At 39.1% G+C, this 19020-nt stretch overlaps 1 protein-coding gene and 1 pseudogene across 1 annotated transcript; both read left to right on the forward strand.

Annotated features, from left to right (window-relative positions):
* Nucleotides 1–6589: 6589 nt before the first annotated feature.
* LOC140603243 (olfactory receptor 11H4-like) lies at nt 6590–7537 on the forward strand (annotated as a pseudogene).
* An 8761-nt stretch (nt 7538–16298) lies between these two features.
* LOC140602156 (olfactory receptor 11H6) lies at nt 16299–17291 on the forward strand. Its single transcript, XM_072771557.1, has one exon. The coding sequence runs from the start codon at nt 16299–16301 to the stop codon at nt 17289–17291; it is 993 nt and encodes a 330-aa protein (XP_072627658.1).
* Nucleotides 17292–19020: the final 1729 nt, after the last annotated feature.

Genomic DNA, 19020 nt, shown 5'->3' on the forward strand with positions numbered 1-19020 from the left:
ATTTCTGCCTGTGCTCACCTTTAACTTGAAGGTGTCTCTTTGGAGCATCCAGGATTCTCCAGGAGTTACTGGAAAGCTGGAGCCTGCAGTGCCTGGGGGCCTGGGGAGAGGGAGGGAGATTCAGGAAGGGAAGAAAGAGAGTGTCAGCGGTCACCTTTGTGTACCCCAGGACTTTCGGGTTCAGGCCCCTGTCTTGATTTCACATAAAGGAAGCAAAGGCATCCATGAGAAGATACGCCCAGCCTTCTCCACACTTGGCCCTATCATGAAGCGTAAGATCTCTCTCTGTCTAGGCATCACTGCATTTTTTTTCAAAGACGTCTGCAAATGGATGCCAGCTCCAGTAAAATCCCATTTTAGTATTAATACATTTTTGGAGACTTGTGTGGATTTTATGCCTCTTGGTATTTGATTTCACCCACAGTAACTCCAGTAATTTAATAATAAGTTGTGTTACATCAACTGTTGACTCCAGGACCCAGCTACTCAGATCTCCCTCAGTTTAATAATCCCTAAAACTTTCTGGCCTAATGATTCACAGAGGAATACCTCATTATTCAGAAATTTGATGAATTATATAACAATATTAGAAGATGTGGTTCAACAACTCATTTTCTAAATGCCCCAAGTTAAATATAATTTATTGCCCCTTAGCTCTTATGACAGCACCGGTAATGTGATGCCCTCGCTTTGACCATTGATTTCCTACATCTTGAATTGTTAACACTACCATGTTTTAATGTCTTCTTCCTTTTTATCAGATGAAGCTCTATGTTTTAAAGTGCCAGAATATATGAGAAAGTCAGTAAAATAAATCTGAGCAACCAAAGAGAGCTACCCATAGCTCTGCTGTGTGATGCACTGAAACTTAGTGACTTTTTTGTCAGTTTCTTAGATTCATTTAATATTGTTTTTCATTTAGGTTTTAAATCGTTATGCCAAAGAAAGCTTATCCTAATTACTTTGTAATCATAGTTGTTGGTAGTATTAACAATAGCTATGAATTTTTTCAGGTCTAATCTATTCCAGGAACTGTACCAGGCACATGTATTCAACAGTATTTGCACAAAAACTCTGAAAAATCAATGTTAACTTGCTGAAGAGCATCCAGTATGTCATATGGTATTTGATCCCAAATCAATGTGATATTATCATTTATTTTCCTTTAAATACAGTGATCTAAAGCCATGGAGTTATGTATTACTGGGTTGAGCCAATCAGTTGTGAACGTGCTCCAGCTATGGTGTGTCAGCACATAGATATCGCCAGAGGGTGAGCTCTTTCTTCCTCACCAAACCAGGTGCTTTCCTCCTAAAACCACATTCTCAGTTCTTTGTGATGAGGTCTATTTTTCTTCCTAGGTTATGTGTCTAGCCGCTCCACTCCATTACTGGACCGTTCAAACAAAGAAAGCTTTTACATTGATTTCCTTCATGCCTAGGATGGATTTGAGAGACACTTGTAGGGAAAATCAACAGGATGTGGTGACTGCCTACGGAAGGTGACAGAACTAGAAAATGCCTTGCCAAGGCATTTGCCAAGCTTCTGGCTCCGGCAAATGCTAAGAGTAGAGCCATTCACCAAGAAATGTATAAGGGGAGGAAGGGAGCTCTTCTAAAGGAAAAGACGGAATAAGAAGTATTGAGCAGAATGGTTGATTATAGATTTGAAAATATAAAAGAGGGCAAAGGACTAAGGGGATTATATTTAGAATGGACGCACATATGACAGGGATATGAGGCAAGAAGGGATTATACAGCACAGGTGTGATTGTGACCCCACTAAAAGTTCAGTCAGAGTCACTAAAACTCCATCTGATGATGCTCGGAGTGGGTGCTCAGTGATAGTTCATAACCTCAGTAGATTAGCTTTTAGGTGATAGGATGGCAAGTCTAAAATTTATTCAACCACTAATCCATTCAATACATGCCCACTATACACCATAAACTAAGTCAACTGAGAAGATAAATTAATGTCATTCATTAATTATAAGTTTTCAATCTAGAAAGAAACACATAAATACATCATTTAGTCATTATGGCACATGCTGTAGCAGAGACATAGATAACATTTATAGAAATATTAAATATGAATTTATCTTATAAAATTTTAAAAAATAAAGTTTAAAAATGAATGGATTAAGATGATATATATAAAAACATATATATGTTTTATAATATATAAAATATATATATATCATCTTAATCCATCCTATATATATATATATATATATATATATATATATATATATATATATAAAACAGAATATTACTCAGCTATCAAAAACAATGAAATCTTGGAGTACCTGGGCGGCTCAGTCACTTAAGTGTCTGTCTTGGCTCAGGTCATGATCTCAAGGTCCTGGAATTGAGCCCTGTCCTGGGCTCCCAGCTCAGTGGGAAGTCTGCTTCTCCCTCTGCTCCCCCCCCCCCCTCGATTTGTGCTCTCCGTTTCTCTCTAATAAAATTTTTTTTAAAAGAGTGAAATAGGGATCCCTGGGTGGCGCAGCGGTTTAGCGCCTGCCTTCGCCCCAGGGCGCGATCCTGGAGACCGGGGATCGAAACCCACGTCGGGCTCCCGGTGCAAGGAGCCTGCTTCTCCCTCTGCCTATGTCTCTGCCTCTCTCTCTCTCTCTGTGTGTGTGACTATCATGAATAAATAAAAATTTTAAAAAAAAGAGTGAAATCTTGCCATTGGCAACACTGTGGATGAAACGAGAGTGTATTATGCTAAGCAAATATAAGTCAGAGAAAAACAAATACCATATGATTTCACTTACATGTGGAATTTAAGGGGAAAAAAAGATGAATAGGTGGGAAGGGAAAAAAGAGGTGGGGGAAGCAAACCATAAGAGACTCTTTTTTTTAAGATTTTATTTATTTATTCATGAGAGACACACAGAGAGAGAGGCAGAGACACAGGCAGAGGGAGAAGCAGGCTCCCTGCGGGGAACCTGATGTGGGTCTTGGTCTGGGGACCCCAGGTCACGCCCTGGGCCGAAGGCAGGTGCTAAACTGCTGAACCTCCCAGGGATTCCCCCCCATAAGAGACTCTTAATGATAGAGGATATACTGAGATTTGATGGAGGGAAGCGAGTGAGGGATGGGCTAAATGGGTGATAGCTAGTAAGGAGGGCACTTGTGAGCATTGGTTGTTCTATGTAAGTGATGAATCACTAAAGTCTACTCATGAAACTAATATTATACTCTACGTTAACTAACTAAAATTTAAAAATTTTTAAAAAGAAAGCTTAAAAAGGAATTTATCTTATTAATAACAGGGTTTTGACTTGACAGGGCAAGACATATGATCACATGATCTCTCTTCTTTGCAAAATCTAAAAAACAAAACAAATACATCAGACCTATAAATGCAGGGAAAAAACTGATGGTTCCGAGAGGGGACGGTAGGGCACATGGGTAAAGGAGAGTAGAGGATACAGTGTTCCAGTTATGGAAGGAGTAAATCATGGGAATAAAAGTCACAGCATAGGAATGTAGCCAATGGTATTGTAATAACATTGTATGGTGACAGATGGCAGCTACACTGGTGGTGAGCAAGGCCTGACATATAAAGCTGTTGAATCATGTACACCTGAAACTAATGTAACATTGCACATTAAATACACTCGGATAAAAAACTTAGTTTTTAAATAGAGTTTTGACCTGATGACTTTAGTGATGACATCAAAAACATACCTAAAATCTTGATCATCAAAAACTAAGACCATAGATTGATTAGTCTAATTATTAATTTTAATCATTATAAGCTCACTGTATGTGTCAAATATATTAATAATAAAAATGTTACAAATTAATAATTATATATTAATAATAAGAATATGATATAGTGCTTATTATAATACAAAATATTGGTAACAAACTATCACTAGGAAGTTCATTAAATCTATGGAAGACAATGTAGCCACTGAACAGATCATATAGAGCTATATATTTTTAAATTTTAATTGAAGCATGGTTGGCATACATTAGTTTCAAGCATACAACATAATTTAACAACCATGTAAATTATAAAATGCTCAGGACCATAAGGATAGTTACCATCTGTCGCCATACACATTATTACAATATTATTGACTATATTCCTTATGCTGTACTTTTCACCTTGTGACTTATTTTATAACTATAAATGTATGTATTTTACTCTTCTTCACTTATATTGCCTTTTCTCTAACCCCCTCCACACTGGCAGCTATCAGTTTGCTCTCTATGAATCTGTTTCTATTTTTTATTTTTGTTGTTCTTTGTTTTTTAGATTTCACGTACATTTGAAATCATATGGTATTTGTCTTTCTCTCACTTATCCCACTTAGCATAATACCCTCAAGGTCCATCCATGTTGTCTCAAATGGCAAGACTTCATTTTTTTATGGCTGAGGAATATTCCATTGTGTGTATAAACCACATTTCTTAATCCATTCATCTACTGATGGATGCAGTTAGCTTCCATATCTTGGCTGTTACAGTGTTGCAATAAATATAGGGGTGCATATATCTTTCCAAAGTACCATTTTTGTTTTCTTCAGGTGAACACTTAGAAGTGGAATTACTAGATTATATGGAGTAGAGCTATATTTTAAACATGGAAAAAAGACTGAAGTTTATTAAGTCTTAAAAACAAGTTATAAAAGAGCATATTTTTTAAAATTCCATTTTAATTTTTAAAGAAAAGAAGGATGCAATTCTCCAAAGAGTTAAAATTCATTTTTTCTAGGAAGTGGGGTTGTTTGGGAGGGGTTTTTTGTGTGTGTCTGTTTCTCTATTTTTCATATTCTTAATTATTTTAAATAAATATTTTCATTTTGAAAGTAAATTTTAGTTTTGGCAAGGTAAATTTAGTACTTATAGCATTTGTAGCATTAATAAACTGAAATAACAAGACATAAGCATTTTAGATTGTTTGAAATGTATTGAATAACTTAATGTTTAAAAAAATCCTTGCAGTTGGAGAAAGCTTACTGAATATTTTCACGTATGTTTTGTGTATAACCAAAATGAAAGAAAATATAATTTATGTTCAGTAAGAAGAATTGACCTTTTGCAACATTTAGAGCTATGTTATGTTTGTTTAACTTTTGAAAACTGACCTTTCCCAGCTTACGAAGATCCTGTGTTTCCTGCAGGTGGGCAGGTGAGGTTATGGTCAGAAATGCTGAAACCCATCATGCATGATATGTGGACAACATAAGAATGAATCTTTCCAAGTAGTTGAACCATATATTTGAAACTGGGGGTTTTTTTTCAAATTGTTTACTTTATTTTTTTTAATTTATTTTTTATTGGTGTTCAATTTACTAACATACAGAATAACCCCCAGTAACTTCTTGCAAGATACATCCACGAAGGCAAAAGAAACAAAAGCAAAAATGAACTATTGGGACTTCATCAAGATAAGAAGCTTTTGCACAGCAAAGGATATAGTCAACAAAACTCAAAGACAACCTATAGAATGGGAGAAGATATTTGCAAATGACATATCAGATAAAGGGCTAGTTTCCAAGATCTATAAAGAACTTATTAAACTCAACACCAAAGAAACAAACAATCCAATCATGAAATGGGCAAAAGACATGAACAGAAATTGTTTACTTTAATGAGAGATTTATGGTAAATGACATAAAACACCACATTTGTTTAAAATAGTGAAGACTCAATTGACAAATTATGTGAGTTTAAAAGCATCAACTCAATTCAAGTAATATTCCGAGGTCATTATTATTCCCCACTCTCCAGAAAAATATTACTATGACCTTTCCTCTTGGTTTCTATGCTAAAATTTGTCAATTGTTGTCATTCATTATGCGAGAAAATTATTCTTGTGCAAAAAGCTCAGAGACTATGAACGGACATTCATAGACCTAGTGTATCTGAGACATCAAGCACTTTCTACTTGGGGTGAGATGTAAAAAAAAAAAAAGTTATTCCACTCTTAATTATTGACTAAAAAAATAACACAGACTAAAAACTGTTCTATTAGAAATAATTAACTATGGGTAGGAAAAGACATACCAGCTGATAACCATTTTACAGCCTTTAACAGAGGGTAATACTCTGAGTTTCCAAAATCTCAAAGGGAAGAGAGTATTTTCCTTAAAAAAAAAAAATTATTTGTATATTTGAGAGAGAGAGAGAGCAAGAGAAAGACCATGAGTAGGGGGAGGAGCAAGGAGAGAGGGAGAAGCAGACTCCCCACCAAGCAGGAAGCTTGACATGGGGCTGGATCCTAGGACCCTGAGATCATGACCAGAGTGGAAGGCAGATGCCTAGCCAACTGAGCCACTCAGGTGCCCCAAGATTACTTTTCTTTTAAACCTAACCCCAGTGATAAAGAAAATCCAAATAATGTAAATATTCCATTGTTATGAACCCAAGATTATTGAAATCTGGGATCATCAGGATTGTTGATTGGTTACTTTTAAATAAGAGCTGGGAGCTAATGGATGGGTTATTCCAAACTAACTGCCAAATAGCCAACATACACACCTTGTGTAGGTTTCCTATACAAGTTTTTCAGGAAATAAAATACCTTGTATAATCGTGTTTTCTGTCCCCCTGCAGCCCTGGAATTCATGAACAATTCAGAGACAAGCACTGTGGCTGAATTTGTCCTCTTAGGCTTCACTGGTTGTCAGGAATTGCAAAGTTTCCTTTTCTCGTTGTTCTTTGGGATCTATATATTTACCATAATGGGAAACGGGACCATTGTCTGTGCTGTGATGCTGGATCAACGGCTCCATACTCCGATGTATATTCTCCTAGGGAACTTCGCTTTCCTCAAAATCTTGTACGTTATGTCCACGGTACCCAGGATGCTAGCCAATTTCCTCTCGGAGACAAAAACCATCTCCTTTGTTGGCTGTTTCCTCCAGTTATATTTTTTTACTTCCCTTGGTACAAGTGAAACCTATTTCCTCTGCATCATGGCGTACGATCAGTACCTGGCTATCTGCCATCCACTGCACTACTCAACCACCATGACTCAACAATTCTGCTATATCTTGATGTCTCTTTCCTGGGCATTGGGGTTTCTTAGTTACTCTGTCTCCACCGTACAGCTCTCTCAATTGCCTTTCTGTGGACCCAACACCATTGATCACTTTGTGTGTGACATGGACCCACTGATGGCTCTGTCCTGTGCCCCAAATCTAGTCATGGAGATCATCCTCTATATCCTAAGCTCCCTCATTATCATCCTCACACTTCTGTACATTCTTGGCTCTTATACTTTTTTACTGATAGTTGTGTTAAAAGTGCCTTCAGCTGCTGGCCGGCAAAGGGCCTTCTCCACCTGTGGATAACATCTGACAGTGGTATGCTTATTCTTTGGGGCCCTTTTGGCAATGTATGTGAGCCCCACAGCTGATAACCCAGCTGAAGTTCAGAAGATTTTGACTTTGTTCTATTCCATGGTGACTCCCTTCTTAAACCCTCTGATTTACAGTTTATGAAACAAGGAAATGAAGGTTGCACTAAAAAAAAATCCTGAGGATAGAATGAGCATGTTTATGTATCTATGAGACCAAGCAAATCAATGTCCAAACATGAAAGATTAATTAAGAAAGACTTGATTTACTGCTACTAATTCTACAGTGCACATTTTAAAGAAAATATTTCTCAGTGGAGACCCTCAATGTTTTATTCTTCAGCCAACCTGGTAGAGATAAACCATAGCTGATTCATTTTACATTCCAAATGTAACAATATTTTCAAAATGGATAACTCCAGTAGGCAGTGATTATAAGGGCATCATACCATACTATTGCATACTGTTTAGTTTTGGTTATTGGGAAACAGCAGTAGAAGGTAGAACAATGGTAGTTACCCCAGGTGCTCAGTCTTGGTGTACTCAAGGCATTGCTCAAAACAGTCCAATATTTTTTAAAGTGAATAAAGAATCTAATTTAAATGCCTAATGGATACATACTTAGAGGATTTAATAACAGAATGACTTTCTTATCCCTTGGCTCTGCATGGTTGAGAGTCTTCCAGGTTAGAGACAAAGTTTCATGTTTATATAAGTGATACATATCCTAGCATTAAATAAAGTGGTAGTAATTCTTTCAACAAAAGGTTCATTCTATTTTCTATGTTCTAAGCACTCTTCAGTACCAGAGATACACCATGATTAAAATGTTGAAAAACCACTATCCATGTGGAGTTTTCTTTCCAGTGGAGGACAGACAACTGAAAAAATAAGTACAATATATAGCATGCCAAAAAAGTGATAGACACTATGGAGGAAGGTGAGTGAGGAGAGGAAGTATGGGACAAAGGGTTAAAATTTTAAATAAATTATCATCAGGGAAGGCCACATGAAGGCGGCAGCATTTAAGCAAAAGCTTGAGACAATAAGAGAATGAGCCATGTAGACACCTGAGGCAAGAGCATTCCAGGAAGAGGGAAATAGGTTCTCTATAAGATTCCAAGGAAGAATTATGTTCAAGTAACAGCAAGGAGGTAGATTTGTCAGAAGTAGAGAGATTAAGGGGATAAGCTTTACAGGAATTGAAGATAAAGTCAGAGAGAATGATTGAAGGGCCAAAGTGTGCAGAACCTTGTACACCATATTAAGAACTTTTAATTCTGACTGAGATGGGAAGCTTTTGGAGACTTTTGAGCAGCAGAGTAACATAATCCCATTTATATTATAACAGTTTCGTGGACAATAGAGAGAGGCATGGCCATTTTAGAACTCTAATTTCTAGTTGTCAAATAAAAAGGTCTATTTTTAAAGGAATTTGTATCTGTAATCTGTCCTTGAGGATACATAGTTGGGGAGAGGGAAAAGCCAGGGAGCTCCTTTGCTCAAAATGAATGAAAGTCCTCCTAGATTCTAAGAAACAAACTTCTAATTCCGGAATGATGTTTTCACAACAATCGTAAGAGATAACAGAGAGGAGTGCTTAGGATGATGGTGGAGTAGGAGGACTCTGACCTCATCCTGTCCATGTTGACAACTAGATAGAATCTACATTCAAGTCAATAAACTGGAGAGCAATACAAAGACTGTCAGAAAAAACTCCACAACTAAATATAGAGAAGCTGCTGCAACTGAAAGGTTAGGAAAGTCAGAAAGGCAGAGGAAGGCTGCTTGTTGGAGGGAGGGAGCCATGCCCATGGGAAGAGATAGAAATGGGCCCTCATACCAGGAAGGTCACATGAGGAAGACTAATCCCCATAATGTTTAGTTTTGAAAACCAAAGTGGCTGAACTTCATAAGTTTGTAAAACCAGTGGGACTTGGAGCCTGGAGTTTTAAAAGTCAGCTAACCCAACACTGGGGGAGCTGGGAGGGGACTGACAGCTAAGCTGCTGCCCTTAAGGGGCTGGCAGCCTGCATAGACAGGCAACACAAAAACAGCAGTTTACATAATGGGGGGAGGGGCAGTGGTTGCTTATGGAAGACAGTTCTGAGCTACCTTCAGGAGGCAGGGCCGCACAGACACTAGTAGCCTCAGCCCAGGGCTCAGAGCAATGTTATTAATGCTGCACAGGCCACTCACCTAGCAGCCAGGTACTCAGATGCCACTGCACGGGGCCCAGATGACCCACTGTGCCCACTTGTGTGTCCCCAGCCACCACCAAAGTGCCCACATACAGGGGCACAGCCGCCGCTGCACACAGTGCCAGCTGCCACACTCCTACACATCCCCAGCGACTGTCACACACCCAGGCAGCTGCACTCACCCATCTTCATAGGCCATGCCCAGTCTCACATCCCAACCGCCCCTGCATGCAGCCTCCAGCCACCACAGTGCCTCAGAGAATCCAACACAGGACTGGTGGTCCAGCATGAATTTTGCTAACACAACCACCCTTCAGCCAAGTTCCCTGGCAGGCAACTCCCTCACATCTGGCCCACACGGGTCCCACTAACAGCACAGAAAACTGGCGCAGCTCACGATAGGAGAGTCAGTGCAGAGAACTTCAGTGAAAGGCAACGTGACTCAGACACAACAGCAGGGCATAAGCGACACGTATAAGGTACTGTCCTGAAGTGCCAGGTTCTGGTAAACTGTTCATTGCAGGGCACTCCAGGGCCTTTTCTTCATAAAGTCACTACTTTCTTTTTTAAGATTTTTATTTTATTTATTCATGACAGACACAGAGAGAGAGGCAGAGACCCAGGCAGAGGGAGAAGCAGGCTCCATGCAGGGAGCCCGAGGCGGGACTCGATCCCGGGTCTCCAGGATCATGCCCTGGGCCGAAGGCAGCGCTAAACCGCTGAGCCACTGGGGCTGCCCAAAAGTCACTACTTTTAAAAGCAAAAAACATGCCTGACTTTCCCTGCATGGAGCCTGCTTCTCCCTCTGCCTGTGTCTCTGTCTCTCTATCTCTCTCTCTCTCTCTCTCTCATGAATAAATAAATAAAATCTTTGGGAAAAAAAAAGAACAGACAAAAAGTAAATGTATATGTGGAGGCCGAGAAAATCAAGGCCATTCCACCTCAAGTTTAGCGTTGGCACAAGTACAGCAGTCCCAGGCCCCTGGGAATAAGAACTGAGCTTTACAGGAAAAACCGCAGAACACCCTTGACAGAGACAGAAAGTCCTGTATTGGAATGAAAACAGAGCTTAAGAAATTCCTCCCCCGCTTCTGGAGGTCCCCTAGGCCAGCCCTTAAAACCCAGCTGTAACCCCCCTCGGGGTCCAAGTCCCTGCTCCACTGTGTCTGGTGCACTTGGACCCAAGCTTGAGCTTGTCAATAAACCCTCATGTACTTGCATCAGTGTCGGCTCCTTGGTGGTTTCTCGGATTCGCAATCTTGGGCACAATAGTATAAAGTAGGAAACACAAAAGCAGTAAAAATTAATAGTTCTGTAAAAATCAATCAAGGAACTCACCAAAAAAAAAGATATAAAATATAATATGTACCTAAAATGTGGGCAGGAGAGGGAAAAAGAATGAACTCAAACTGGAACAATCATCAAATTAATATAGACTACTATATGCAAAAGAGGTAATATACAAAATAATGGTAACCATATATCAAAAAAATAATAAATATGCAAAGAATAAAGAGAAATAAATCCAAATATATCACTATAGAAAATCAGCAAAACATAAAAGAGAGAAAGGCAAAAAGGATAAGAGAAAGTCTTCAGAAACAACACAAACAAGTAATAAAATGGCAATAATACATACGAATCAATAATTACAAACTAGACTTTATTTTTTTATTTTACTTATTTATATATATTTTTTGCATTTTATACTGAACTTTATGCAGTTTATACTGAACTTCGATTTGCCAACATATAGCATAACTCCCAGTGCTCATTCCATCAAAGGCCCCCCTCAGTGCCCTCTCCCAGTCACCCCCACCTCCCGCCCACCTCCCCTTCCACCACCCCTAGTTCGTTTCCCAGAGTTAGGAATCTCTCATGGTTTGTCTCCCTCTCTAATTTTTCCCACTCATTTTCTTCTCCTTTCCCCTATAATCCCTTTCACTATTTTTTATATTCCCCATAAAAGTGAAACAATATAATGTTTGTCCTTCTCCAATTGACTTATTTCACTCAGCATAATACCCTCCAGTTCCAACCATGTCGAAGCAAATGGTGGGTATTTGTCATTTCTAATGGCTGAGGAATATTCCACAGTATACATAGACCACAGCTTCTTTATCCAGTCATCAGTGGATGGACACTGAGGCTCCTTCCACAGTTTGGCTATTGTGGACATTGCTGCTGTGAACATTGGGTTGCAGGTGTCCCAATTTTTGCAGCATCTTAAGATGTCCTAGCCTCAGCAATCAGACAACAAAAAGAAATAAAAGGCATCCAAATTAGCAAAGAAGTCAAACTCTCCCTTTTCGCAGATGACATGATACTCTCACATCGAAAACCCAAAAGACTCCACCCCAAGATTGCTAGAACTCCTACAGCAATTTGGCAGGGTGGCATAATACAAACTCACTGCCCAGAAGTCAGTGGCATTTCTATACACTGACAATGAGACTGAAGAAAGAGACATTAAGGAGTCAATCCCATTTACAATTGTACCCGAAAACATAGGATACCTAGGAATAAACCTAACCAAATAGGTAAAGTTTTAGGTATAAAAACTACAGAACCTTCTGAAAGGTATTGAGGAAGAGACAAAGAGATGGAAAAATATTCCATGCTCATGGATTGGAAGAATTAATATTGTGAAAATGTCCAAGCTCCCCAGGGCAATTTACATGTTCAATGCAATCCCTATCAAAATACCATGGAGTTTCTTCTGAGAGTTGGAACAACTCATCTTAAGATTTGTGTGGAATCAGAAAAGACCCCAAATAGCCAGGGGAGTATTGAAAAAGAAAACCAGAGCCACGAGCATCACAATGCCAGATTTCAGGTTGTCCTACAAAACCATGGTCCTCTCCTCTCTCTCTCTCTCTCTCTCTCTCTCTCTCTCTCTCTCACTCCCTCCCTCTCTCTCAGGCACACACATTCTCTTTCTTCTCTCCCATTAACCTGTCCCACTCACTCCTCTCTTCCACTTCTTCCCCAGGGAGATCAATTCCTTAGAGGAAGAATATCTCCGCCAACAAGACTTCTTGGATATTATTCAGACCTCTGTGTCCTACTAATCAAACCACTGGGGGAGATATACACAAAGATAGGCAGGATTAGATGCACGCACAGAGACACACGAACAGTGAGCATGCTGGGAGCTATGAATCCTATTCAGGAGGGACATATAAATTCTTAAAAACGACCGGCAGGAAAGACAAATTTCATTTGGCTCAGAATACAAAAGGAAGCAAGTCTCTTGGGCCACAAACACTGCTCTCCACTCATGAATGGGCCTTTTTGATTGTTAAATGAGGATGTTCTTGTGGCTGAGGCTTCCCTTACATCTTCCCCTTGGAGCCAGAAACCCCATCCAGCATGTAAGGCAAGTCTGGAGCATCAGGGCGTCCCTGCCCCTGTATACCTCCTGCTGTCCATACTAAGAGCCTGTGGTTCTTCTGTAAACCCCCCAGTCTTTGTTCCTTTGTGCTTTGTAGGAACGAGGTCTTAGGTCCTGCAGTTCTCTTTTCCTACCATACTTGTGTCTGGGGTAATCTATTCACACGAAGGATTCACTCTAATATCAGAGTTCCCACTGTACAACTCGCTTAGGGAACACGGGGCTCAAATGTCTTGGATGTTTTGAGAGGCCATTAAATCCTCAGTTAGAATGAAGCCTGAGTCCTGCTTTGTTTCTAATATTGATTAGTAGTTTGGGTTGACAAATATCCTCCAACCGGGCAGCTAAAGCAGGATGTTCTTATTTTTCAGAGTTCTTGCTAAGTGGCAAGTGGAAAATGGAAGCCAAGAAAGTCCTCAGCAAAGTCCCTTGTTCTTTGGCTTTACCGAATTTACCAAATGACCAAATTTACAAATTAACCTTAAAAATATAAATATGTAAATGAAAAAAGAATTCCTGCACTTCTCTGGGCAAGTGGCTTAAATGTCGAGCAAGTAATTGCGGTTACGGATCCGGCTTCCTTAGCAGTTCGCACAAAGACTGTCCACGCTCCTTGTCCTTCCTCCTCTCTCCAGCTGCTCATTTGTTGTATCACTTCAGGTGAATAAAAGATGAAAGAAATGAATTTAGGTTCACCCTTTGATCTACTAATGATGTACTTTGGAGGCGGAGGAAGCAGGAATGGATGCAGAGAGATTTCAAATTGTCTGTGGAGCCCATTTATCCCTTTTCCTGATCCTCTATTCCACAGGCAACTAAAATTTCAGTGCAGCACAAATGTCAAAATGTCCTGGACATCGTGAAGTCAGACGACCAGGAGGGAGTTAAGACTTATGAGGTCTGGTTCCAAGTCAAAAACCATGAATTGGAATTATATTTCTTTTTCTTTCTTTCTTTCTTTCTTTCTTTCTTTCTTTCTTTCTTTCTTTCTTTCTCTTTCTTTTTCTTTTTCTTTTCCTTTTTTTTTTTTTGTCCTGGCCTGTGAGTAGAGTAAATCAGTTCATGTCTCATATCTCTGCCTACTGTCTTAAAAAGCCAAAAATATCTCATTTGTGTCAAATAAAGTTGGCAATCATGCTGCTACCCTTACTACATAGATTTATCTAACTTAATATGAGCTCAAATAAATATTGTTTTCAGGACAACGTATAATTGGGTGTGTGCTATGAAACACACAGTTCAAGACACTAATGCAGGTGGTAGTCTTGATTGCTTATAGAAGTCATAAATTCCAGAAGGGGAGAAATCTTATCTTTCATGCTTACCATTGTACCTCAGGACTTAGCTAGGAATATAATAGTGAAAAACATTTGTTAAATGCCCAAATGGAAAAAGTAAATGATAATGTGCTATAATTTATTTTTTTATTTATTTATTTTTTATTGGAGTTCAATTTGCCAACATATAGCATAACATCCAGTGCTCATCCCATCAAGTGCCCCCCTCAGTTCAGCTCAACTTTTTTTTTCTTTTAAGCCAAATAACTATATTTTCTGACCAAAAATGACAGCATGTGGTCTGGCAAATACAGGTATGGTTTGGGAAGTATATTTGAAATTATAACTCTCCTAGAAATTTTTATCTATATGGTCATAATTATAGTCCATTGAACTAACTTACTTGACAAAATTTAGATTTTCATAAAAGTCATGTTTATTACAGAGTCTTTTTCATCATTCTAAAAATGTTGTTAATCAATACAAATATCCAAAGTTACCCTGGCAATAAAATATTTACTCTCAGTTTGCTCCAGGTTTGATTAAATACTGAGAAGCAGGCCTCATGCTCCCTGAAGATTATATAAATGGCATAGGATGCAATTTTGTAAGTATCTTAACAGTAACATTAATAAATAATATGGTAAATTATCCTACTTCTATAGTCAATGTGTTACTAAATTTAAAATATTGGTGGTGTTTTTACCTAGCGAAATTGAATTTTAGCTCAGAAACCTTAGGATATGGAAATAGGCCTGGACATGGGGCATCTGGGTGGCTCAGTCAGTTAGGAAGCCAACTCTTGACTTTGGCTCAGGTCATGATCTCGGAGTCGTGAGATCTAACCCTGTGTTGGGCTCTCTGCTAAGCATGGAACCTGTCTGAGATTCTTTCTCTCCTTCTGCCCCTTCTCCCACTCATGCTTGACAAATATATAAATTTTTAAAAATAAAAATAAAGAAATAAGCCTGGACCAATAGTTCTATAGAAAGGTTGTTAGCAACATCCAAATTTATACTCACATCTCCATTCCTAATTCAGCCAATATGAGGAAGATCCTTCTGGCATATCCTAAGGTGACCTTTCTAATTCATTATTTAATTTAGATAAAAGCAAAATGATGAATGTAAAGTTATAGTGTTTAAAGCTTAATTCCTAGTAAAAGGAAGGAGGAGGAGGAGGAGGAACATTGCTTTGTATACCAGAAAAAATGGACATAACTAGCTGCAAGTTACTTCAAGAACCTAGCCATGATGTAGAAAAGTGCAGCTAAGGAGGAAACAAGCCAGGGGAAAAAATGGCATCCAAAAAATCTTGTATAGGGGAGATAGCTTCAATCTGTTATTTAAGCCCTCCCCCCCACTATCACCATAATGGAAAAGGAATGAGACTTATTCTATATAGCTTCAGCGAAGGAGAGTCCCAGATCAGTACAAAGAAGTAATAAAGAAGACAGATTTTGCTCAACATAAAGCGCTTTGAGGGAATCAAAGCTTCTCGAGAGGGAACGAGCTAGATTGTTCTACAAATCCAGATGCCACCTAGCAGAATATGACCTAGAGGGGGCTACACAAATGATTTGCTCTTACAAAATCCCAGTGTTGCTAGAGTACCTCCTTCAGGGCAGAAAAGCAAGAAGGCTCGAGACTCCCACCACACAGTTCCACTCACCTGCTTGTCACTGGACTTCTGTATATGACGCTCCAGGAAGACAATTCATTGCTTCAGATTTATATTCAGTTTTGTTTCAAAGTAAAGAGATATATCCAAAATGTATGCTTACATGTAAGGATATCCAAGAGGCAATGATGTTAACATGAAAAAAAATGAGACATTACTGAGACTCAGGGTTATGGGAATATTTGAAATGGAGTGAGTTTTGCTCCAAACCAATCTCTAAGTGGGCCAGTGTATCTAGGAGTTAATGGTTTTGCATATTTAAGTAAATCCCTTAAATTTCTCTGAACTTCAGTTTTTTTATCTGGAAAAGGGAAATGAAGCACATTTCCTTACAGCTCAAGGGTCATTTGGAAGATCAAATGAGATCATGTAAAGTAAAAATACTTTGTTCATTTACAAGTGAATTGTTAGCAAAACCTACTAATGCTCATCATTATTCACTCATTGGTTATCTCTGCTTCTCTAACAGCTTTGGAATCCCAGAACACAACAATGCGTTTTGTGTCCGAGTTTGTCCTCCTGGGTTTCCCTGGTCAAAGGGAGATGCAGAACTTTTTCTTCTCATTCATCCTGGTGATCTATCTCCTCACCCTGCTGGGGAATGGGATTATTGTCTGCATAGTGAAATGGGACAAGCAGCTTCACACACCCATGTACATCTTCTTGGGAAACTTTGCCTTCCTAGAGATCTGGTACACCTCCTCCACTGTCCCAAGTATGCTGGTCAACATCCTTTCCGAGACCAAGACCATCTCCTTCACTGGGTGCTTCCTTCAATTCTACTTCTTTTTCTCACTGGGTACAACAGAGTGTTTCTTCTTATCAGTCATGGCTTATGATCGGTACCTCGCCATCTGTCGCCCACTCCATTACCCCTCCATCATGACTGGGAAGCTCTGTGTGGCCCTGGTCTGTGTTTGCTGGGTGAGTGGATTTCTCTGCTATCCAGTCCCCATTGTCCTCATCTCCCAACTTCCATTCTGTGGACCCAACATCATTGATCACTTTGTGTGTGACCCAGGCCCACTGTTCGCACTGGCCTGCATCCCTGCTCCTTCCACTGAGCTTCTCTGTTACACCTTCAATTCACTGATTATCTTCGGGCCCTTCCTCTTCATCCTGGGATCTTACACCCTGGTTCTCAGAGCTGTGCTTCGCATTCCTTCTGGTGCAGGTCGAACTAAAGCATTCTCCACGTGTGGGTCCCATCTAATGGTGGTGTCTCTATTCTATGGAACCCTTATGGTGATGTATGTGAGCCCGACATCAGGGAATCCGACGGGAATGCAAAAGATCATCACTCTGGTATACTCGGCAGTGACTCCACTCTTAAACCCCCTTATCTATAGTCTCCGAAACAAAGACATGAAAGATGCCCTAAAGAAAGTCCTAGGATTAAGAAGTAACCAAAACTGAAACATCTTTAGAGGGCATTATGCTAAGCAAAATCAGTCAGAGAAAGACAAGTAACATATGATTTCACTCATACGTGAAATTTAAGAAACAAAACGTGAACATAGGAGAGGGGAAGGAAAAATAAAATAAGATAAAAACAGAGAGGGGGGCAAACCATAAGAGACTCTTAAGTATAGAAAACAAACTGAGGGATGCTGGAAGAGAGGTGCATGGGGGGATGGGGTTATGGAGTGACAGGCATTAAGGAGGGCACTTGATGTAAAGAGCACTGGGTGTTAATACATGCATGCAACTGATGAATCACTAAATTCTACCCCTGAAACTAATAATACACTTTAAGTTAACTAAATTGAATTTAAATAAAAAAAATTTTTAAAAAGAAAGAGAAGCAGAATGTGTCACTCCGACCTTGATTATTTATTTAAAAAACAATAGAGAATGGCTTCAGTAAGTCGTGTTATTGCTCATACTTAAGTAGAGGAAGATATTTGTTTTTTCATAGTCCCTTAGCAATTCAAGTTCAGCTCATCAATGAAACATGCTAAATAAAACATTTTAAACATGCGTTACCTTGCTAAGTAATTATATTTTGTTGTTTTATATATATTTTTTGTCTATGATGTATCTTCACTGTTTTAATCTTAGCTGGTGGAAAAAATGAAATTCATGTGTACCTGGAGCTTTTCAATAGAGGGTGCAATCTTCCAAATTTGGAAAATTAAATATTCTTAAAGGCAATGGACCAAAATGCCACCAAAAATTAAACAAATAAACCCACCCAGTAATGGACTTTTTTATTGTTTAAAGCTGTCTTTCACACTGAAAACAGAGTATCTTCATCCTTCTATCACTTAAAGTACAAATTCTCCTGCCATTCAAAGCCCTCATTCTCTAGACTGCTCCATCCAGCCTTCTAAGCCCTGCACTTCACAATAATCATCTATACGTTCTCCCAGTTGGGCATCTTCGCTCATAATGTTTTCCCAAATCAATTGTAACAATGCCACTTGTGATGTGGAATAACAATGTCCTAAACGTACTTTTATGCCTCTCAGAAACTACAGGGCAAAGTCTCAGTTGGAAAAGTATTAAAAGAAAATTATACCAGGAACAAATCCATCTTTGTGCCCATGCTGGAACAGGAAATCCACTAGCTGAGGGGCCAATCTACTTAAAATGAAAGCATTTCCTTTTAGTTATGACCATATTGGAAATGAAATTAGGCGTACCAAGAAGATAGCCTTGCTGGTGGTGCTAGGTGATTAAATACTCTCCTACAGCATTTCTTAAACCTTTTCACCACCAAAGAATGTTTGGCAACAATGGTCAGAGAACATGGGGCATTTGGGGACAGTATTCCTTTTAAAGACAAAGTTTTATCTTAAAAATAATCACAAATTATACTTTCTGTGCCACTGTATGCATTTGGTATACTACAAAATTATCTTTATCTTCTCTGAGTAAAACTCTTTCTGGAAGACATTTAATTAGGGGCTGTGTGTATCCCATGGCACAGAATCACATACTTGTTTGAGAAACACAAACTTAAAGAGATTATGGGGTCCCCAGGGAGTCAGTGAAGCACATTATCTACTAATCACTATGGGCCAACTTGTCAGAAATATTAGTGAAACCCCCAGACAGGAAGGAAGAAGGTCCCTAGGGAAGGAATGGAAAGTTATAGGATCATACGTGAGCATTCTCAACAATGGCTAAACAGACACATAAG

The sequence above is a fragment of the Canis lupus genome, chromosome 13 (genome assembly GCF_048164855.1).
Source record: "Canis lupus baileyi chromosome 13, mCanLup2.hap1, whole genome shotgun sequence".
NCBI classification, from domain to species: Eukaryota; Metazoa; Chordata; class Mammalia; order Carnivora; family Canidae; genus Canis; species Canis lupus.